Source organism: Mustela nivalis (genome assembly GCF_964662115.1).
Source record: "Mustela nivalis genome assembly, chromosome: 4".
In the NCBI taxonomy this organism is placed as follows: Eukaryota; Metazoa; Chordata; class Mammalia; order Carnivora; family Mustelidae; genus Mustela; species Mustela nivalis.
The window spans coordinates 58,112,547-58,135,926 of record NC_139023.1 but is presented as its reverse complement, the minus strand read 5'-3'; the positions used below and the strand labels follow the sequence as shown (position 1 = coordinate 58,135,926).

At 40.7% G+C, this 23,380-nt stretch overlaps 1 protein-coding gene across 3 annotated transcripts in view; it reads right to left on the bottom strand.

The window, feature by feature from the left end:
* BOD1L1 (biorientation of chromosomes in cell division 1 like 1) overlaps positions 1–23,380 on the bottom strand; it is a 54,579-nt gene that overhangs the window by 10,426 nt on the left and 20,773 nt on the right. For all 3 annotated transcript variants that reach the window (XM_082727454.1, XM_082727455.1, XM_082727456.1), the window contains exons 10-21: positions 16,150–22,264; positions 14,258–14,322; positions 13,275–13,359; positions 9,133–9,179; positions 7,706–7,766; positions 6,161–6,231; positions 5,489–5,561; positions 3,978–4,057; positions 2,224–2,308; positions 1,816–1,889; positions 460–535; positions 237–271 (exon numbers count right to left, since the gene is read on the bottom strand). In XM_082727454.1, coding sequence (XP_082583580.1) covers positions 237–271; positions 460–535; positions 1,816–1,889; positions 2,224–2,308; positions 3,978–4,057; positions 5,489–5,561; positions 6,161–6,231; positions 7,706–7,766; positions 9,133–9,179; positions 13,275–13,359; positions 14,258–14,322; positions 16,150–22,264 — 6,867 coding nt within the window. The remainder of the gene's footprint in view (positions 1–236; positions 272–459; positions 536–1,815; positions 1,890–2,223; positions 2,309–3,977; positions 4,058–5,488; positions 5,562–6,160; positions 6,232–7,705; positions 7,767–9,132; positions 9,180–13,274; positions 13,360–14,257; positions 14,323–16,149; positions 22,265–23,380) is intronic.

The window sequence follows — 23,380 nt, the reverse complement described above, 5'->3', positions numbered from 1 at the left end:
GATAATTTTTATATAAGAAAACTCACAAGTGAGGATGGGATCAGACTGAAGACTATTTATGTAAAGACATTAGTAACTGAAATATTATTTAGATGGTTATTCAGTGTTTTATTTAAGGGATTCTTTTAATACTTTTCTAATATTTGAAAAAATAAAGTAGTGGAAAATACAAATATTGCAGTATACACTATCCAGGTCAAGAACTCCCAGAGTTCTCGTCTGTTACAATTACTTACAGTGACAATGCCAATATCTGTTTTGCAGTCTTCTTCTAAAAAACAAAAAATAAAAATCTCATTTAGAAAATCAGTTTGAAAATGTCTTTTTTTTTTAAAGTTGGCCCCATACCCAACATGGAGCTTGCACTCACGACTCTGAGATTAAGAACTGCACACTCTACCAGCCAGGCACCCCCTGAAAATGTCTTGCATGTGAACCGAAAACACAACAAATACTTACTTGTTTTTAATGCTGTTTCTAAGGGGTGTTTACGAGGTCTTCCTCTTTTCCTTTTAATAATTACTGGCTGATCTTCCTAAGGGGGAAAGGGAGGGAAAAAAAGCAATAAAAATTTAGAGTTCTCTCCTCAGAGGTCTCCGATCCTGTCACTTGTATTTAAAAAAATACATGACCCCTGTGCTTCATTTCTCTCTGTGCATTCCATCACCTGACAAACACTGAGAACTGTATTGTGAATCTATGATGAGGTAATCTAAGTGAGCACTTTGTGTCCACTTTGACTTTGGCAATCGGTATGCATGCACATTTAAATTTGGATTTAGTCCTAGTCACTTGTGACCAAATGTTATCCCTTACGAAAAATAAAGGAGGCCACTGAACTTCTTATACAGAAGTGTGAGAAAACAATAGGAACTATTAAGAAGCTGTCCTGGGTAGAATGTAAGAAACAAAACTAATCAACACAGGAGAAGGGAAGGAAAAATATAACAAGATAAAAACAAGAGAGGGAGGCAAACCAGAAGACATTCTTAACTCTAGGTAACAAACTGAGGGTGGTGGGAGGGGAGGTGCGTGAGGGGATGGGGTAACTGGGGGATGGGTATTAAGGAGGGCACTTGATGGAATGAGTGCTGGGGTTGCATGCAACTGATGAATCATAATTCTACCTCTGAAACTAATAATACATGTTAACTAACTTGAATTTAAAAATAAAATTAAAAAAAGGGTGTCAGACAAACTTAGTAATGGTTATCTAGATGTGTCTGGTGTATAGGTTGTCTCCCTTGATTTAGGGCCTGTCTCAGGCCAGTGGATTCCTCCCTGCACTAGGCTCCCTGTAAATCCCCTGAGGCAGGGAGGGGCAGGGCTGGAGGTTGGCCTGCTCCTGCTGCCTTCCAGGAATCCCCCACGGGGCCTCACAAAACTGGGTTCCACTGGGCATCAGCTGTAGGCCTTCTGCACACCCTGCTGTGCTGCGCCCATTTTGTCCTGTCCACACTCCAGGGCACAGCAGCCCGATTCTCTGACCTAAACACTTGCCTGACTCGGCCATGCCCCACTGCCAGGACAGGAACGTGACTTAACAACTGAGGTACAGCTCTGGGCTTATCCTATGCAGTCTTGACAGAAATAGGTCTCAAACAAATGTACGGATGAAATGAAAATGAAGAGACCAAAATTAATCAAACTGACACTGATAAAATGCACAGTATGAAAGGGTGTCCCACTGCACTAAAAAAATGAACTACTTCAAAAGCACTTGACAAAAACTTTAGGTAATAGCACTTAATGTATTTTATTTGCCATTAGTACTTAAATATCTGAACAGGAAGATACAAAAAAGACATCCCCTACCTCCTGAGATTTCACGTTGTCATCGTCATTCTGCTCTGTCTTTTCGCCAGCAGCTTCGCTGCTGCTGTATTCGTCTGCAGAGACAGCAGAGCTCTGTTCAGGGCTGGGGACCACAGTCAGCCACATGGCCACCACACCTGCCCAGGTGTCCTGCACGGCCCCAGACACACATGCACATGTACGTCATCGTGGGCCTATGCCACTGAAGTTAACAAGCAGGAGTCTGGCTAACTGATAAGAAGCACACTTTGGGTTAAGACCCAAATTCAAAATGATTCCCAAGCCCTGTGAGTATAAAGTACATTCTCAAGGGAGGGCAAACAAGTTGGCGAGGTTTAGGCTACGAAGCCTGGTGAGAGGGGAGTCTCATCTCAAAACAATTCATCCAAGTCTGTATAGTATACTCACCTTTTTCATCCATGGCCCTTGAAGCAGTGCTGTTTGTCTTAGAACTTGTTTTAGATAATCCTTCCAAATCTCCAGTGTTCTCCTCCTGTGGAGAAGTTAAACAATACAAGAAGCTTCTTAACCCTGCCACACTGGTCCTCCCCAAGGTTTTCCTTTATATCTCAAAAGCAAATTTCTAGCTGTTTTTTAATAAGTTTGTTGCAGAATTTTAAAAAGTAACTCTTTTTTGCAGCTAGTGAGGCTATACAAAGAGATACAAATTCTGAAGGTGGAACAGAATGAGATAAAACTCAACCATAAAGCAACAAGGGCACTATCTTCCTCCCTGCAAAATAGAATCGGCCTTTTCCTCCCTCATCCTGTATTTTATCTTTCTGAGAGAAACTCCAAAGAAGGAACTGATAGGAACTTGCAACAGATTTCTTTTCTTTATTGGGTGTTGGAGGAGGGGACTAGGGGGAAGGGATAAAGAGGGAAAGCACCTATGAGAATTTCAGGGTATCAGGGTAGGCTGATTTAGAGCAACGGTCTCTCAACAGTTGAATCATTCACTCTTAGTTGCAAAACAGTTTTCAGCATGAAATACCAAAATGTTGTACTTTAATACTGATATAGTATGTAAAAAACAAAACAAACCCCAACCCACACAAATTAAAATATAAAATTAGAATTGTCTTCTAAATATTTGTCTTATAAACATTGAAAACATTATCTAGATGTGATTTCTTAGTGAAAATGGTTGGTATATTTTAGTTAAATTCTGCATTAAAAAACTTTCATGATATTGAAGGGAAAATAAAAAGATACCCCTTCAATATTCCTGCCTTTCTCCAAATTAAAGAGTACTGTCTCAGGATTCTTGTTTTAGATAGATAGGGCAGGTGGAAGGATGGGGTTAAAATCCTGTTTCTTTCCCTCATCATGACCAATTGAAATTCATGACGATACATGACTCTCTGCTTGGTTGTTAAAAATTCTTTGACTACTTTTTATTTAGTTCATCAGTCACTGGCAGAAAACAGAGACTCTGAACTGGTTTTAGTAAGCTAGAATTCAACTGCATATATTTCTATAAGTTAACTTAAACACTTTTGGAACATGGTGGAAAAAAATAAATTAGGGAAAGACAGAGAAAAAAGATGGAACTAGTTTGGAATAGACAATGAGCAGCACTGAGTCTCAGAAATGGAAGCATGCCTAAGAAGAGCTATCTAGCAGGAAATGGAGAAATCTGGGCCTAGAGAGCAGGAACAGAAATAAAATTTGTGAGCCACTTCCCTGAATCATCAGATGAAAATAAGACCATATGAAAAAAAGGCAATGAGTGAGGCCAATCCTTGGGCAACTTATATTTTAGAGGCAGGAAGTAAAGAAGAGAGAAGGCAGGTTATTAAAACTTTAACATAATATGTATCACTGTATTTTAATGTTTTGATACAAGCACATCTGTGGTAAAGCATCTGACACTTTGGAAGGAAGCACCTAGAAGCCTGAAGTCAATGACATCATTGAACAGAAACCTAAGCAATGGTTATATACAAACTGAAATTATTACACTCTCACAGTATAAAATAATAAAGTGCAGTACTTGTTTTTTTTTCCTGCAGGATCCTAAAAAATATACATTTTATAATATAATGAATATTAGAGATACATAAAGTAAAAAGAATACTAGAATGAAAAAGAATATTAAGTGTTCACAGTGATGAAATTAGGTTACCCCAAAACTTAAAATTAATACATGGAAAGAATACCTTTATATCTTGCGGTTCAGTTTCAGAACACTGCCTCTGTGCTGTTTCTATTTTGGAATCTAGGACATCTGGATTATCATCTGTAAATCAGTTTGGACAGAATCACAAAGGAATAAAAGCTAAGTGAAAAATGAAATGCACAGTTCTATTTTAAGACAGTTTAAGACTTCTTTTCTAGTCTTGTGATACAGTGAAGAGAAAAGTTATTCTAAATGTACTTATGTGATTTAAGTACTAAACACTGACTGTGGCCCCTGCAAAACCAAGAAAGTAAAATATAAAAAATAAAATAAAAAATCCACAAATGCTTAGCTGATATCAATATGCTAGAAGACTCTATGGTAAGGGCTTAGGGCATACAAAGTTCCCAGAGATCTGTTTAACTTCCCGAATGTGTTACCATCTAGGAGGTACAGCATAGTGATTGAGACCATGGGTTTAGGAATCAGATTTACTTGGTGGGAATAAAGTCATAATCTTGCCGAATCTTAATTTCTTTATTTATAAAACGGTAATAATTCCTAACTCACACAGTTATTATGAATGTGTATAAAATACATGAATAGTACCTAAAATATGAACTCAAGAATTAAAAAATAATTACATACTCCTAACCAAAAAAGGAAAGTATTTATCCTTTCTTTCTCACATATTACTTAATAAATATTTGTTACATTTGTACCTTATGCCAGGTATCAATGTATAAGTCTCTGTATCATCTGATATGGTAGCCATTAGCTATATGTGGCTGTTGAAATTTGAGTAATTAAAATTGAATGCAATTATAAATCCAGTGTTTCATTCACACCAACCACATTTAATTGCTCAACACTCACATGTGGCTAGTGGCTATTGTACTAGACAAAAGACCATTTCCATCAACGTGGCAAGTTCTGTGGTATAGCACTGTTATAGACTGTGGGAAAATCAACAGTATGAAGCACACAAGAGCTATTACATGAATTTTTATTAACATGCTTCACTAGCTCTGTGGGGCATCTGTTGATGATATAAAAAAGGAGTTAGATGGCATCTGGCTGGGTCCCAGGCACAGGTTATAGAGGGAGTGTGGGTCTGTTTGAGTTCCAGGGTTTGGGTCTTCTGCAGGTAAAAATGTAGTTTCTAAATCAACTTCAGAAACAGCCCTGGAGGGGCGCCGGGGTGGCTCAGTAGGTTAAGCCTCTGCCTTCGGCTCAGGTCATGGTCTCAGGGTCCTGGGATCAAGCCCTGCATCCGGCTCTCTGCTCAGCAGGGAGTCTGCTTCCCTTCCTCTCTCTCTCTGCCTGCCTCTCTGCCTGTCAAATAAATAAATAAAATTAAAAAAAAAAAAAAAAAAAAAAAAAGCCCTGTAGATGTCAAGCAAGTCTGGATACAAACTGGACTCCAGAGCTGTACAAGTAAGCAATTATTCCTCTCAAAATTTTTGATATTGGCCCAATATTTTGGATGTAAAAATAATATGATCTTCCAAGATGTCTGAAAAAGGAATATATATGGTCTAAATATGTTACCCAGTTCATCTTCTGAAGAGGGGTAATGCTTCTTTCTTTTTCTTTTAGGCATCTGCCTTTCTTCCTCTTCATCCTGGAATCAAGAATGACTATATATTAACGTCAACAGAATTTGGAACCAAATCTACTAAAATGACAGTACATTTATTAGCTTTAGTCTTTGAAATAAGTTTTTTAAAAACCTAGAATAACACTTTCAGCATCTAGATTTGGATGACCCTTATTTTGTAAGGTTGAGTCTTCTTTTTTTTTTTTGTATTGTATTTGAATGTAAATCCATACAAAACATTAGAACATGTTTCTGGTTAGTCACTGTATTCCAACCATTTTAAAATATGTTTTAAAAAAACAAACAAACAACATACTGCTTCTTTTCCCATCTCTGAAGTCAAGATATGTCTTACAATCAGTGGTATGTCCTAAATTAATTGGTAGTGTTCTCCTCTTTCAGTGGCCTAGCAAAGAACTGAGGAAAGACAGTGTAAGAAATAACATTTAGCATTCCTGACTGCAATGTGGACATAGTTACCAATAATTACCTACACGAGAATATAAACAGATAAAAGTGATATGGAGAGCCACTTAATTTTTAATTCATACAAAGAACTAAGGCCTTTGTACAAAAGCACTATATACAAAACATGAATACTTGAGTTTCTTATGCAAACCCACCTCTTTAGGATTTGTTTCAACACTGTGATCTCTTAAGCCTTCTGTACTGTCTTTTCTGCCGCTGGATATCTCTGATTAATAAATACAAAAAAGAGGAAAAAAAAGTTAAGTATTTATTCATTCCAATACTTATTTTAGGGTGTGCATGGCAGCTGGAAGGACACTTTATAAGTCATTTTGATGGGGTCCTCAGAGCAACCATGTAAGCTCCGTGATTCCCATTTGAAGAATGTAAATAAATGGGTTTATGGAGGGATGAGGTCACTGGACTCTGCACAGTGACTTCACAGCCAGTTTCCTCCAGCTCATGGAGCAACACAATGTGAAGATGTATCCAAGGAAAACAAGAGGTATTATTTCATAGCTGTCAGATTAGCAAACATTCACCAGTCTGGTAAAACCAAAAAAGAGAAGGTGTGGAGTTATAACTGGTATACCACCTGGGGATAATTTGGCACATCCCTGAAGAGGTGCCCACTAACTCAGCAATTCCACACTTAAGTTCCAGGTAAATGACATATGCATTGGGAAACAGGTACAAGATCATGCACGGCAGCACTCTGAAATTGGGAAAAGTTGCAAAAGACCCAAATGTCCACCAGCAAAAGCAAAAGAGAATTACAGTGGTATATTCACACAATGGAATACCAAAGAGCAACTGAAATAAAGTAATCAGAGTTATACATATCAATATGACACAATTTGAGAGCATAATGCCAAATGAAAAAACAAGGGGGAGACACTTTCTCTAACATGATCCCCTCTTCCTAAACTATGCGACATCAGGCTACATATTTTTTATGGAAATATATATAGCAATTGCAGAACAGTGGCTCCCTTTTGAGCGAGATAAGAGAGATTGGGATCAGTGAGGCATAAGTGATTTCAACTATATCTGTTAATATTTTTTTAAAAAGCACCTGAAGCAAATATACTACATTTTTAAAGATATGACAAAACTAGGTGATAAGTACATGACTGTTTATAATTATTGCTGCTTTACTTTGGTTTGAAATATGGTATATTATAAAAAGACTTCTTTCCCCACTCTTGGAATAAGGTATCAACAACATTCTATGTTCTTTTTGAGAGGAGAATTATCCCTCTGGAGTAGGTTGCCTCCACAGGTTTCATGGAATGAGGCCTGACTCCTAGGAGAAGATCGACATAAATGTGATACACTTGATCTACCAAATAGAGACTGCCTGTCAGAAGTAAACACAGAACTTCTACAGTACAAACCTCAGGCAGCTACACATTTGTATTCACATTGGATTAAGTCCACAGTGAAGTTACTGAGAAAGTTCTAGTAGCTATTTACATCAAGGCGCCACTTAATAGCTGCAGGACCTTGAACAAGGCAGTGGACCCCTCACACCCTTGGTTCCCCAGCTACAGAAGTAATGCTATTAATACCTACCAAATGATATGAATTAAGAGAAAATTTGTGAAGTAATTAGCACAGGGCTTGGCATATAGAAAGCATTCAACAAATGGGAACTACAATTAAAACCAGTATTAATACTATAAAATTCATTAACTTACCTTCTGTGTTAGGAGATTTGCTACAAAGTTCTTCATTTGCTCTTGAGCCCATATTTTTGGCCTAAACATACCACAGAAAAGGTTATTTATGGATAGTATCACCAAAGTCTTAAAGGCAGAAAAAACAAGTAAGAGAACTGACATAACCTGGTTGTTTATGGGAAATGTGGAAATGGGCTGGAATACATGCTCTTTTAAATTTCATCTACAAGAGGTAGAGCACAGAGAATCTTCCTTTTGAAGAAGTTTGGGTTTAACAAATTATCATCCTACTGTTTTATTCTCCTTGTTTTTAAAACATTTATAACAAAAGTGTAAGAAATTAAAAAAAAAATAAATTCTGAATTCTATGAATTTTCTTCCCATCCCATATTCTCATGACTTTTTTCTTTATTTAAAAATGCTAAAGCATCCTGTCATTTTGTCATCATCTCTCTGGCAAATCTCGTCAACTGTACTTTTATTTTTTTAACTAAGGGGAAGTCTTAGAGTTTCCTACAACATTCTAAATCCTAACTACAGAATTTCATGCATATTTGGAAAGGCCAGTGATATTCTCAGATTAGGGAAAGGCAGCTGCCAGGGTCCTCAGGGTAATGAGGTGTGGAGGAGCACTGGCTCCACATTTGGAATCCTGTTGGAGAGTAAATCTGAACCAAACCAAGTGGGTTTTTCTCTTTCCTCTTACTCAGCTGACTGTATATGAGTTTCTAGCCATAAAGCAGGATGTTTCAAGGGGTGAAGATAGCCCTCTGATGTCTGGCAGTGCACAGAGCTCCCCGGAGTTCTCTTGGGACACTAGAAATAATGTGTCTCTTTGCAATTTGCAGGCATTTTACAGAATGTTCTCTCCTGGTATCAGGTCCCCTGTGCATTAAGAAAGACATAAAATTTCTTTCAAGCACCAAAGACATTATGACAGCCACAGCTGGTAAAGAATAAGTATATGTGGCAATTAGAGTATAGTATCTTCATAAAGGCTTTACAGAAACACAAAAAGAACTTTAGTTCTCAAAATAAAATGTTTTGTTTATAGCACTAGGATAATTTCAGATGTTGTAATCCAATTATCAAACTTGTTACAGTAATAAAAAATAGAAAGTTCATGGTTCTTTGAAGGATTTCATTAGTAACTCCGAGGTGAGTTTCCTAGTCTGAGGTATCTGGGCCTTCTTCTGTTTCCTTAAATGTTTCACAAGTGATCTTTTTTCTTGGGGAAAACAACTAAAATTCCTAACATCAGTAAATACAATTGTACACTGGCCTGAGTATCTCAGCTGGTATGCTGCACGTGAGTGGAGAGCATACTACAAATAGCCTCCTGTCTCCTAAAGAATGCACAGACTACCTTTGCTAGATGTCCCTTTTACATTTGCTCTCAAAACACCAAGCCCCATAACAAAACTCAAACCATTATGGTGACTTACATTATTAAGTGATTCATTCACCAAGAAAGGCTCCCTCTGTAGTTCGGCTGTTCGAAAACAAAAATGAGAAATAAGGAAACTAAATATTGTTTCTGAACCACAGAGAATAAACTTAGAATTTTTTATCTTAGAATTTTTTAAGGTAAAGCAGGACTATGTCGCTATTGCCTAGCTGCCTTGTGAACTATTAAATTCTGACCAATTATTTTCTATAAACTATGCCTGCCATTATTCCAGAAAAACAACAGATATTAATGTTAACTGCATTTTTATAATAATGGCAATGGTCCATTAAATCCCTGCACCTATTTAACTATGTTGATCAAATGAAGCTTAGGAGAAAGGTAGACCTTTGCTGTAACTGTTCAGCAGCAAAGTGACACTGGTTCATTTAAAAATAATGCCATCAAGTGAAAAGTTAGATTCTATTCCTTCAAACAGCAAAGGTCTATTTATATTCTCTGGAAACTTGAAGTACGAGGTCTACTGTTTCTACTCAACAATGACAGAACGCACATTTTTCTTTTAAACAACTTCCTTTTACGTAAGTAGATCCCTTATTGAATCGTACCTAAACACAGTGAAGTCATCTGGAATAAACTGTGGGAACAAAGGACTTCAGAATCCAAAAATGCTACCTTCTTGACAATTAACAAATGGGATTATTAATTATTTGTACCTTTTAAAATAAAGATTTTATTTATTTATTTGAGAGCTTGTGTGTGTGGGGGGCAGGACAGAGGGAAAAGCAGACTCCGGCTGAGCAAGAAGCTGGATATGGGGCTCCATCGCAGGACCCTGGGATCATGACCTGAGCCGAAGGCAGACGCTTAACTAAGCCACTTAGGTGCTCAATTATTTGTACTTTAACACATATATACAAGTTTTAATTAATATATCTAGGTTTTGAATAAATCTGTCATCATTACGGTTTTAACACATCAGCATGAATGGTTTCTCAGGCCTTGGGGTGGTCTTCCAGGACTGCCTGATACTTCTGTTTATAAGGCTTTTGAGATCACATACTTTGAAGGTCACCCCTTCAGATGGTTTTGCCTTAGAAAGTCCCTGCCCTGATCACCCCAGATAGTCCTGGGTGAGGATTTATACACACTACTCCTTACACACTGCCCTTCCCTTTGCTGTGTCTACCTAATGCAAACCTATTCATGCCTCCATATCTGGTTCCAACTTAGGGGGAGTGACGAGTGTTATGAAAATTCAAAACTTACATATTCTTTGAGCCTTCAATTCTCTTTCATGGAAATACTTAGGGAAACATGTAACTACACACATATGAAAGTTCATTGCAGCTTTATTTATAATAGTAAATACTATAAAACGAGACCACAGAAGATCTAACAAGTGGGAAAAGGCGTTACAGACTACTTTCAGCTGTTAAAACAAATGAAGTCAATCTGTATACACTAAGTAAAAAAAAAAAAAAAAGGAAATTAGAAAACACTACAAATACTATGATTACATTTTTGTTTGAATATAGGGTTGTATTTAAGGAGGGTATCATGAGAAGTGGGAAAACGATTATGCGCTTCTATGTGTCTTACTTTCTATAATTAAAGGGGAGAGAGAGATTGGTTCAGTTTAAACCTTGCCCTCCCCAAAGCCCTCCCCAGCAAAGCTGACCCCACCAGACACGAACGTATCTTTATTACAGAGAGCACCTTTCTCCCAGCATGTTATTTCTGCAAACTCCCTGAGCGCAGACAGGGACTTCATTCTCTACCTCAATTTCCCTTACCTTGCTTACCAATGTTTGTTAGGGGAATAATTTAAAGAACCAAGGTCATCACATTGTAAACATATAGTTGCTCTCCTAGCACCTTCCCTAAGAACTTGGATTGTGGTTTGGGGTACAATGTGTTTCCAGGGATACCAGCTCTACTCTCACCCCAGAAACAGAGCACTTGATTTACTTTTAATCAACCAGCAAGTACGTTCATCTGGCCAAAGTAATTAGTTTAGGATGGACAAAGGTACCTAAGCTGAATCAAAATAAGTCTTGGGATTTTGGCCAGGAATGAGAGGACAAAGATATTTCTCTAGAGACTTGCAAATGAGAAAGCAATTACCTCAACTGGGGACTAAGGGAAAGGGAAGAAAATTGGGTCTTTGCAAGATGGGTCTTTGGGGACATCACCATGCTCTTGGATCATGCTCTGCCTGAACTTTGCAATTTTGTGAATAATATTATGAATTGGATGTTTGAGTCCCCCCAAAATTCATATATTGAAACCCTAAGTCCCTAGTGTGATAGTATTTGGAGGTGGGGCCTTTGGGATGTTTAAGTATCATGAGGGTGGAACATTGTGCTGGGATTAGTGTCTTTATGGAAATAAGGAGAGGAGATCTCTTTCTCTACATGCATACATGCGAAAATATAACCAAAAAGAGATTCCTTACCAAGAACCTGACCATGCTGGCACCCTGAACTTAGACCTCCAGGCTCCAGAACCAAGGGAAAGAAGTATTTGGTGCTTAAACACTTAGTCTATGGAATTCTGTTCTAAGAGCCTAAACTGCCTAAGATGGTGAGCTAATACATTTCCTGTAAACATTTGCAGGTTTTTTTGTGACTTGCAACTAAAATCACCCTGACTGCTCTACGCAGCTTGCATGGACATTTTAACATGGGTTGGGGGGAGAAAGAAATAGCATAAATTTGGTGACAGGCTCTAAAGTTGCTTTTACTTTCCTCCCCTAGTTAACATGCAGATCAGAAGAGACAATACCATAATGACTAGAAAACAAACCAGAAATAATTGTCCATTGTCACAATTCTCATTTCTATTTCCCTAACCCAGTGGTTCTCAAAGTGTGGTCCAAAGACCCCTGGGGCTCCTGAAATCATCATTCAAGGGCTCCACGAGGTCCACACCACTGTCAAAATACTAAGATGTTATTCATCTTTTAAATTCATGAGTACACAATGCAATTTTCCAGAGGCCATGTGATGTTCCCAGAATTATCTGAAAAGGCTATTAAAATCAACCATGTTAAGTGTGATGTTGAATTTTCTTCATATACTTCAACCAAGGCAACAACAGCAACATATTGAATATAGGAACAGCACGAGTAACCAGCTGCTTTCTATTATGCTAGATTTAAAGAGATTTGCGAAAATGCAAAACCATGTCGCTTTTCTTACTGCATTTTGTCATTTGGGAAAATCTGCTACTTTTCATGAAAAACAGTGTTATTTATGTTAACCTACAGTGAGTTAATTATATTGGATGGATATGTATATTATAACCTTCTCAGTTTTAGTTTGTTATTTGGTAAATGTCAACAAGTATAATCCACATAACGAAAATTCTCTAGGATCCTCAATAATTTTTAAGAGTATAAAGTGGTCCTGAGTTTGGGAGCTGCTGCCTTAAGAGACTTTCTCCTACAAAACATGAAGTAGACACTGAAGACAGCGCAGAGACTGGGAAGAGCCTGTACAAACTGGTAGCAGCGTCAGTGGTCACTGGGGGCCAGCTAGAGTCCAAAGGGTGCATGGGCTGGGGCCTAGCTAGAGTCCAAAGGGTGCATGGGCTGTAAGCTAGCTTTTGGAAAGGAGGTGTGATAGCACCTGGAAGGGCAGGAAGGTGCATGGAGATACATTTTGGGGAAGGAGCAAGAGTCTGCTTCAAAGCAACTTGCTTTCTGCTGTACTTATTTGGAAATAAGAGATTTACACATTACCTTACATAAAACTGACTGATAACTGATGAGAAAAAGTATATGCTAAAAATAAAATAGTAAAGAATCCTCTCCAGCCTATTTTAAAAAGTGAGAGGCAAATTCACATAGCCTGTCAGGTTTTTATTATGAATCAGCTATTATTTTATTTTATTTTTTTAAGATTCATTTATTTGAGAGAGAGCAGAGCGAGTGAGAGAGAACATGAGTGGAGAAGAGGGGCACAGGGAGAAGGAGAAACAGACTCCCCACTGAGCAGGGAGTCTGATGAAGGATTTGGTCTCAGGACCCTGAGATCATGACCTGAGCCAAAGGCAGATGCTTCACTGACTGTGCTACCCAGGCACCTCTCAGCTATTGATTTTAAGCTGTTAACGAAAGATAAAACCATAGGCCAGGAAATTAATGTGAACCACTGCGGAAAGGAGCTTACTTACCTACTCCACTTGGCTTTCTCCCACATGGACTTGCTGGTGCTGTTAGAATTTCATGGTTTTTTTCTTCCTCTGATGGTACAAATGTCTAAAAAGACCAAAGCACCATAAAAAACTAAGTTAACTGAGGTTTTTAGAACAAGAAGTCATGACTAACCTAAACTTAATTAAAACATCTAGCATATTGTAACAACATAAAAGACTACTTTCAAGTCTGTGCAAAATTGAAAATGAATACATGCCAACTTTCTGAAACAAAAAACAAATCAATCTAATCTCATATTTCATCCATCAATGGTTCTCCCGTTGCTTTAAAAGTTAAACTCCAAATCAGTAATGACACACATGATCTTCATTAATCATGTCCCTTCCCTCATCAGGTCTGCATTTGTCCATACAATGCAGTTACCGCTGCAGTGCCCATGGCTCACAATTGGCCCTCCTGCTCTGTGTCTAGAACATGCATCTTTGCCTGCAAGGCTCTTTTTGTTTCTTTCTCCTCTGGTAAACTTCTACTCTACTTGTAAAACCCCACTCTAATATCTTCCTTGCAAACCCTCCTGTCTGTGTACCCATGGCTCTGGCTAGTAAGTGGAGTCTCCTCTGCATGTACATTGCTACCTTGTCTCTCATATACTCAAGAGGGTGCCATGAAGTCAGGCTGCAAAGGGGGTGTGGAGATTCAAGTTATATTTTGGAAATAGATCGGGCAAGAACTGGCAATGGATTAAATATGGGGTGACAAGAAGAGACTGAACTTGACTCCTGCTGTCTGGTTTGAGAAAATGGAAATATGATGGCACTATTTACCGAGATTGTTGAGGTTCTTAGCTTTCCTGCCTCATGATATGACAGAAACAATGTGTAAGTGTATTAAGTACACTGGCAGCAGGAGCCACATGATACTTAAGGACACATACATCTGCGTGCAGTCAAATGGCACTCATATGACCTATAGCTCAGCATAACTGGACTATCAGCCATACCTCAGTTTTCAAGGTGCCTTTCAGTGCTCGTCCTCCCAGAACATTCGGTGGAGATTCTTCATTGCCTAATAAAATTCAGACCATTAAACCAATTAAAGAATTTGCTTACAAAATACACGCTGAATTAAAAGGTAACAGGATGCTATTATCTAGCATGCCATGACCCCTTCATCTGCTGTTTTATTTTGCCATCAGTAGAAAACAATAAAAGGAATATGGATGAAAAATCTTGGATGAAAGGCAGGGGTCATTTAGTCATTTTGGGGAGTGAAATTGTTTCTTGCTGTTAAGACGGCGGCCCAGAAAGAATAACAAAAGACTATTTCTGGAGACATCACATTTCCAAATATTTTTCTACAGTGTTCTGTATCAAGTTTGGCCCTAAAAGAAAATATTCTGGGCCACTGATATATATTCTCAACAAAGAAAATGTTTATGAACAGACTCACTTTGTTGCTTCACTCTGACACAGCAAAGCTGAAAATCAAATTAGGAAGCCGTGAGGCAGACAAAAGGAAAATGGCATTTCCTCTGGTGGAGACTCAATCCTATCCCTGTTGTAGTCCTTTCTTTCTCTCTCCCTTGTCCCTCTGTGACTGTGGCTTCCAGTTCTTTCACCCACCCATACAGAAGCCTCCAGGGAAAAATCCTTCTTTTCTCTAAGAGGCTGCAGGCTTTTCCTTGGTAAAAACTCTTCTGTTTTTTGCTCCTTCACGGAAACAAAGGTGGGGAGGGGAAGGAGTAACAGACTGTAGCAAGGGTTAAGTCATAAAAATCTGCAAAGCATTCAATTTACCCAGGCTAAATTCAATGGAAAAATTTCAAGTTATTTCAACCCTTGGAATACTTTCTTAAGTCCCTATAATGAACAGGACTCAATCTACTGGCCTCAGCTTCCTGAGGCTGTATTTGATGACATTCAAGGTCTGTTCCAGTTTAAAAGTCCAGGACACCAAAATTTATACAGCCAGAGTAGAAAAGTCAACATCCCTGACCCTTCAAGTCTAGCCCATGATGTCCCTCTGAGTTATCAAAGATTCTAAGCACCTGCCACCAGAGTGTCACTACCTACTTAAAATACAAGGCTGGATTCACAGCTGTTCCCCATTTTGAAGAGTTACCTTTGCATTCCCAGAGCCTAGCACAATAGTAGCTGGCCCTACTGTGTGTATGGCAGTGAATGACTGAGCCCAAAAACTTATCCCTTTGAAAGTTATCAAGTATGTCTAGCAAGATTGACACTCTTTGAAGCCTGTCAGGAGGAAACATTTTTCTTTTCTTTCAAATTTCAAATTAGAACTCATTTTACCTGAACATAAAACCCAGTTAAAAAAAAAAAAAGTGCTTCCCTGATTTTAAGTAGCCAGCTGAACTAAACTGACATATACCACAAGACAATAGGACATCAGATGAAGGCTGGAATGGTGTTTATAACTATTGTCCCCATCTTACACAACAGAAAACTGAAGTTCTGAGGTAATTTTTTTCTAACAGGCCCAAAGGACTATGCAAGTTATTTAAACAATCAGAACCCATTTCCTCATTTGTAAAATGAGGATGATAAAAAAATACTCATTTCACAGGGCTGTTGTAAGGTAGTGTTCATTTTGACTCACAAGAAACCTGAGGGTCAAAGGTTTAGCAACTTGCACATAGCTAGCTGGCTGCCTTCCCCTCCCCCAGCTTCCTGCCTCTGCTCTCCTAGCACAGGAAAAATGGGTCTAAGGTTTTCAGTTTTTAAACTCAAGTTTCTAAGCCCAATCTTCCCATTTGAGAAGTTATTTTGTGACATTCTGGAATCAAAATCCTCTTTTGGAAGGCTGTTTAAAATGTACTCTACAAGCAATCATCTTTGTTAAGATGTTAAAATGTGCAATTACAGAGATTCTCACCTATGTCATGCAAATTTTCTTCAGGAGGAACCTTGAGGTCTACCTCCTCCTGGGATGATTTCCTCATGCCATTACCATCTCTTGTTTTCTCAATGGACCCTTGAACCAGCCGTTTGCCATTGTTATCACCCTTTACAGTCAAGCCTTGGTCATAGTTTGGAGCAGACAGAGCTACATTGTAGGCAGCTGGAAGGACTAGCGCGTGGCAAGGGCCAATTTCTGATTCTTGGCCATTAATACATTCAGTGGTAGTGTTCACGGGGGCCGTGGTCCAGGACTGCTCAGGGGAGGACGGCTCCACCGCAGTGTCTCTGGCAGGCAGCACGTCATCTGTGTTCTTAGCACCAGGACTTACTGCTGGCATGCAGCAGATCCCGAGGGAGGGGTCCTCAGTCGTTGGCCCCGCCCTTTGCTCTGGTCCCGCCAGATTCTCAGGGGAGTCCACTCCCCTCCGCAGATCCCTTCCTGCCCAACAGGTGCTATGGCCTGCGGCAGCCACCTCCTGGCTCCCCGGTCTTCTCGGAACAGAGCTCAGCCACACACTCCTCTCTGCCGCATTTATGAGGCCCAACTTGCTCTCACTCTGTCCCTTCCTCACTAGAGGCACCTCGCAGGAACCGTCCCGCCTGCACCCCTCCTCCGATGCTTGTGCAGCCCCTGGCGGGCCGCCCGCAGCAGAAGGCTCATAGACTGCCACCCTGCTGCTCCCGTCCTCGATGCCCGCGGCTCTGCCGCCTGCCGGCGGCCCAGGGTGGGGACAACTGTTTGCGCACATCAGGCCGGGCCTCGGGGCCTCGCCCTTGCTCATCCTGTGAGCCGACAGTTGCGCTTTCCCATCCACACTACTTGCAGTCCGTGGGTTCTCATCCAGCCTGTCAAGGCCGGCCGGCGCCAGCACGCACTCAGCAGTGCTGGTGGAGATGATGGCGGCGTCACTCAAATCCTCCATCCTTGCCGCGCCAGGTGGCTCGTCGTCCTGAGGGAGAGCGCCCATCATGACTGCTTCTCGGCCTTCGGAGGTGCTTGTGGAAATCATGGTGGTGTCGCTGATCTCCTCTGCTCGGGTAACGGAGGGCTGGACTTCCTCCTGTGGGGCGGCGCTGGACACGGGGCCCTCGCAGTCTTCTCCCGAGCTGGTGGAGATGATGGCGCTCCCATCTTTCTCTTCCAGACCCACAGTGGTGGGTCGCACCTTTTCGCTTTCTGTGAGGACGCCAGAAATAGAAGCCTCGCACTCCTCTGCTATGCTGGTGGAGATGAGCGCGCACTCGTCTTTCTCCTCCTTGCTAGTTGAGGCAAGAGGGCTCTCAACCGCTGTGGCCGCACTGGGCATGGGCCCCTCGAAGTCGTCGGTGCTCACTAGGCTGGAGTCCTGAGCGCCTTCTTCCATGGTGGCCACTGGCTGCTGACTTTCTGCACACGTGATGGTTGTGGCACTGGAAATGGGCACTTCGAACTCCTCCCCTATACTCGTGGAAATCATGGCACACTCATCTTTCTCTTCATTTCTCATAGCAGGGAGCTGGCTCTCATCTCCTGACACTGCACTGGGCATGGGGGCCTCAAATTCCTCCATGCTTAGTCTGGTGCCTTCCTTATTTTCTCCGGTTCTCAGCACACTTGAATGACCTTCTTCCACGCCTGTAACTGTGCTTAACTGAGTGCTGTAGTCATGCGTGGTACTGGTGGAAATCATCAAGCCTTTGCCTGGACTTTTACCCCCAGCTAAGCAAGTCTGGTTGGTAACACTGTCACTGGCTGTACTAGCCATAAGGCCATCGCATTCTTCATTGTCCACTGAGGTGATGATACCTTCGTCTTCTTTTCCACTGGGTGATGTGTGACCAGCTTCACATTCTGGGACTGCCCTGGATGCAAGCACCTTGTAGCTGCCCCCCACCAGGCCGGTGGAAATTGTGGTATCATCAACTTTTTCTTTTCTGGTGAGCAAACTGTCACTCTGACCTGAAGCTGCACTAGTCATGGGACCCTCAACACCTTCAGGAACTGGTGCCACTTCACCCTTCCCTGAGGCCACGCTGGTTACACTGCTTTCTACAATCCCTTTTGCACTGAAGCAGATCTCCCTATGTTTCATGCCTTTCTCTGCACCACTCATGCTGTCAACATTGCTCTCGTTGGCATTGGTGATGGTGGCTCCAGCCTCTGCTCCCACGTGCCCTGCTGCAGTACCAATCTGACTGTCACCTTCTTCGGCACTTCCACAAATTGATACCCCTTCACTCTCCTCCTCTGTCCCAGTGCAAGTGGATGCATGCCCAATTTCATTTCCCCTTCCAGTACTGGTCACTACCCCTTCACCTTCCTCATCCTCCTCTTTTGCACCGGTGCTGGTTACAATTCCTTCATCATCACAAGGCCCAGCAGCGACGGATGGTATGTTAGTGGCTTCTTTGGCTACTGTACTGTCCATTGCACTCTCTCCGTTGTCTTCTGATTCAGAACTTAGAGGAAAGCCCTCACTGCCCTCTTCTGAACCTGTGCAGCTCCCCAATCCCTCTCCATCTTCTTCTGTTATCCCTGTGCTGGTGACGGCACTTTCGCCTTCTGCCCCGTCATTCACAGAAGCATTTCCTTCCTGGGGGGCACTGGTTCCTGGTGGTGTGTCATTACTGACAAGGGCCACAGCTGCGCCTGTAACCACATGCTCTTCCTGTCGTTTGGCGCCTGTTACTGGGCACATAATAGAAGTAGCACTTCTCCTTTCTGCTCCAGTACATGTCACAGTTCCCTCAGTTTCTTTTTTGGGGCCCATTCTCGTCATATTTCTCTGGAATCCATCCACCTCTTCACTGCTTAAGGAGCCCTCCCTTATTTCTGTCCCAGCACTTGTCACCGCGCCATCACTTTCAACCTCACTAATAAAGGTAACAGTTCCTTCAGCCATTTCTGAGTCTGTACGTGAAGAACCATCACATTTTTCTTCGGAGCCGGCACTGGTGACAGCGTCATCCTTCTCTTCTGTCACACCACTGTTGACATCATCTTCAACCGTAACTTCGTGAGCAGTCACGGGGCCCATTGCTCTCTCTTCAGATTCAGCCATAGCACACTCTCCACTTTCTCCCTCCTTGGTGCTTGTAAGGAAGGTTTCACTTTCAGCAAATCCTTCTGTGACAACGCTGCCGCCTTCTTCTGCTGCAGCAAAAACTGTGTATTCACTGGCTTCTGCCCCAGTGTGAAGAGGATTGTTTTTAGAGCATGCACCTGTTATGAAGCCTTCATCTGCCTCAATGCTTGTGCAGGGCACAGCCACCTCACCCTCTCCTGTTTCTGAGGAAGTGGTCGTGGCATCCCCTGCCTTTACTGTATTTAGGGGAACACCTTCGTCTTTCCTTGCAGTGCTAGTGGCAAAAGAAGTCTTTTCTGCTCTGCCAGACCCGGTTGTGCCATCAGCAGTTTCTCCATTCCTTTGCTGTAAAACTGAGGAAGCAGCGTTATTTCCAGCACTGGTGTCGACCTCGCTACTTTCAGTCCTTCCTTCAAACACAACTGATTTGTTTTCCATTTCACCTGGGCCACTACGACACTTAAGTTTGACGGTCTCAGCATCTTTTTCTGTTCTCATGCCTACCACAGGGTCAACAGTGATGCCATGCTTTTTGCCATTTTCTAGTACCACTCTTGTTGTCTCCTTTGAACTGGGCTCTGTGTTGAAGTCACTTTCTTTTCTGGCCATGTCCATAAAGCTGCCTCCTTTGTGAGCATTCTCATTTTCTGTATTGACATCCATTAACTTGCTACCAACAGGCACAATTACTTTTCCTTGTTTAGTGTGCAGCACAGCAGGCTGGAAACCTTCTGGAATGTGTCTTCTGCTATCCATGCTTGCTTTTGCCAGTGTATCTACTGTGGAAACTGCCCCACTTTCTTTGCTGTCACTTGTCCTAGGGACTTCTGATTCCCTAAGAGTCAAACTTTGGTTAGGAATATCAGAGTGCTCTACAAGGGAAGTGCTAGCTGTGCCACCTTCTAAAACAGTCCTTTTGTCAATCAAAGGACTTACATCTGCATCACAAGATTCCTTCTGAGGGATCACAGTTACTGAACTTAAGGACGGTGAAGGATCTAAATTTGGGGAATGCTCACGATCAGCATTTCCTTGAGCAACATGTTCTTCAGTGAGTGTGGTTGTGTTTTTCAAATTCTTCTGTGTCCTATCATTTTCTGATGGGGCTCGTGACAATAGTCTATGACTAGTTTCAGAGTCTGTATTTGTTTCATGAGTTCCCTGTTGAATGGGTTCTTTTTCCCCAAGGTTCAGTTTGGACACAGCACTTTGGATATGCACTTTCTTGGTAAGGGTGCCTTTATGGTCAGTGTGCTTTTCAGAATTACCAGTAACTCCTGTTCCACGTCCTGATTTATAGGCTGGAGCTGGTGTTTTTGAATCTACTGTGGAAGTTCTTAATTCATCCTTTAGAACGATACTGGTTTTTTGTTTCATAACATTTTCAGAGTCACTGCCTTGCTGAGAACTATTACTGCTGCCATCTTGGGTTTTAGATACTTCAAATACATTTTCAACAGATGGCTCAGAATCAATTTCCATTGGCTCTTGTTCAGGCATTACTGTGGTATCACTGCTCTTTTTTGGTTTCTGAACAGAGGAACTATTGGGAGTGCTCAAGGAGTTTGCTGCTGGTTTTTCTTCTCCTTTGGTCATTTCTTGGGATAAGCTTCCTCTTCGGTTTTCACACAACCTTCTACTTAATTTCTTTTCCAAAACTGAACTATTCCCTCTGGCCTTTTCATGATTACTGTCAACTTCTTTACCATCCTTGTCATCTGATTTATTTTCTTCCTTCCTTTTCATTTCCTTACTACCATGCTTTAAGGTTCTGCTTTTGTGCCCATCTGATAACTTTCTCTCGGGTCTGGAGGAGCCTGAATCCTTATCAGCTTTGTATTTCTCCTTTGCTAATGGTAACTTGGTTCTGTGACTAGAATCCTTCTGTGTACCATGTGCTGAGGAAGCAGCACTGTCCAATACAACTTCGACACCAATTTCCTCAGAAGGTTTGTCTTCAACTTTAGACTTCCGCTGTCTATCTGTGTCGATTTCTTCTGTGTTCTTCTCCTTATCTGGTTTTGGAGTGGCCACCTGTTTTGTGACACTTTCTTGTAATTCCGTTTCAACTACTTTTAACTGTTTGCCTTGACTTTTTGGTTTAGACTTTAACATAAGTTTCTCTTCTAGTAAGCTCTTTGTTCTTCGCTTCTCCTTGTGAACCACCTCTTCTGGTTTTGAATTACTATCCAAATTAGTTGAGTCTGTATCACACTTATCCTCTGAATAACTTTCACTTCTTCTCTGTAATGCAATTCCATGTTGCTTAGAACTCAAAGAATCTTTCTGAATTTTAGAATCACTTGATCTTCTTGATTTGTGCTCTGCCTTAGTCTTTTCGGCTGATAGGTGCCTCTCTTTTTTGTTGTTTTCTTTACGAACATTCTCATCTGTTTTTATAATATATTCAGAAACTGGCTTTCCATCTTTGCCCAAAATTGATAACTTCCTTTCATTCTTATGTTTACTTTTTCGTTCCGTTTTTTCATCTGAAGAAAGTTTCGTTTGTTGATTTTGCTTTTGGATATTTTCATCCATTTTTAAACCTTTCTCTGAAGAATGAAGCTCAGTCTCATCACCTGTTTTATGCATACAGTCACCTTTATATTTATGTTTTGTTGATAATTTGTCTTCTGACAGAGTCTTGTCTTTTTCAGGCTTTTCCTTGGAAGATTTTGTCTCTTTCTTAGGTAGGCTTTTCACATGTACTGTTTCAGAATCGTCTTTTTTTAGATGCTTTTCATTTTTAAGTGTGCTTTTCTGTTTCTGGGGCTCTTCTGTGCCAATTTCCGACCGTTCTGCTTGCCTTTTCCCATCTCTTGTATCAGGCTCTTCTTGTGCCCCTTCCACCACAACAGGGGTAGATGTGCGTCGTTTATGTTCTCTTTCTATTTTGGATTCATTTTTGTTTTCATCAGCTGAATGCAAAGATTCTGAAAGTCTCCGGGCAGGTTTACTTGGTTCACTTTTTACATGAACATGCTTCAGATCCTTTGAAGAAGATACCTTTTCCTTTTCACAATGCTGTAAGAAAATAAAAGTTAAAATATGAGCAATACTAAAATCGACCTTTATATTTAAACTTAACATTTGGGTACACTGGATATGCTGAATGTTGTCATGTATGACATGTCACTTAATCTCAGCCAGCAGCCTGTGGTAGGTATGGGTGACCTCATTTTATGCACCAGGAAACTGAAGGTCAGAGTGGCTCCATAACTTGATACCCAGGCAACAAGTTGAGAGGATTTCATTCTCAGTTGGGGACTCTTCCCACTATATCACAGACATCTGTGCACAATTAAGTTATTTCTCCTAAGATGGGTCCATGCATTTGGGAGGCCTTTAACTTTAAATTACTAAAGCTCACTAATACCCAGTAGCCATTAATAAATATAAGCTGCACAAATGACAGTCTGATATTTTTAGTCCCAAAGCATATCTGACAATGAAAATAATTAAAAATTTTATACTGAAATAAATAAAAGTTTCCTAACATTTTAATTTAGGAGCCTGAATTATTTATGGAAACCTCATGAATCCAGGCTACTTGTAGGGCATTTTACTTAGGAAGTTTCAAATGCACATGATAACTCACTGTAACACTAACCATATCACATATAAAGCATGTGTATGGTTTTTTTCTTTTTTAAATATTTTATTTATTTATTTGACAGACAGAGATCACAAGTAGGCAGAGAGCCCGATACGGGGCTTGATCCCAGAATCCTGGGATCATGACCTGAGCCAAAGGCAGAGGCTTTAACCCACTGAGCCACCCAGGTGCCCCAAGCATGTGTATGTTTATATAACCAAAGGAAGACACTGATGGACGAGCACATCTGACCTTCCTTCCAGCCCCAAGGCATGGCACTGAGGAGATTATTAGTATTAATGAATGAAATATACTTTAGTACAGTCTCACTATTACCTGTAATTATTCTTATTCAAATAATAGGGTGAAGTTCTCAGAAAGATTTCTGTGTCTCTGGGTCAGTTTATCAATGTACTGTCTTAGCATTTAACACAAAGATTAATGAAATTCTACTAACTCAGGGAGTAGGGCATAGTGAAATCTTTAAAAAAACACTTTAAAATTCATCAAAGAAAGAACAGGGATTTTATCAACCTAATTTTATA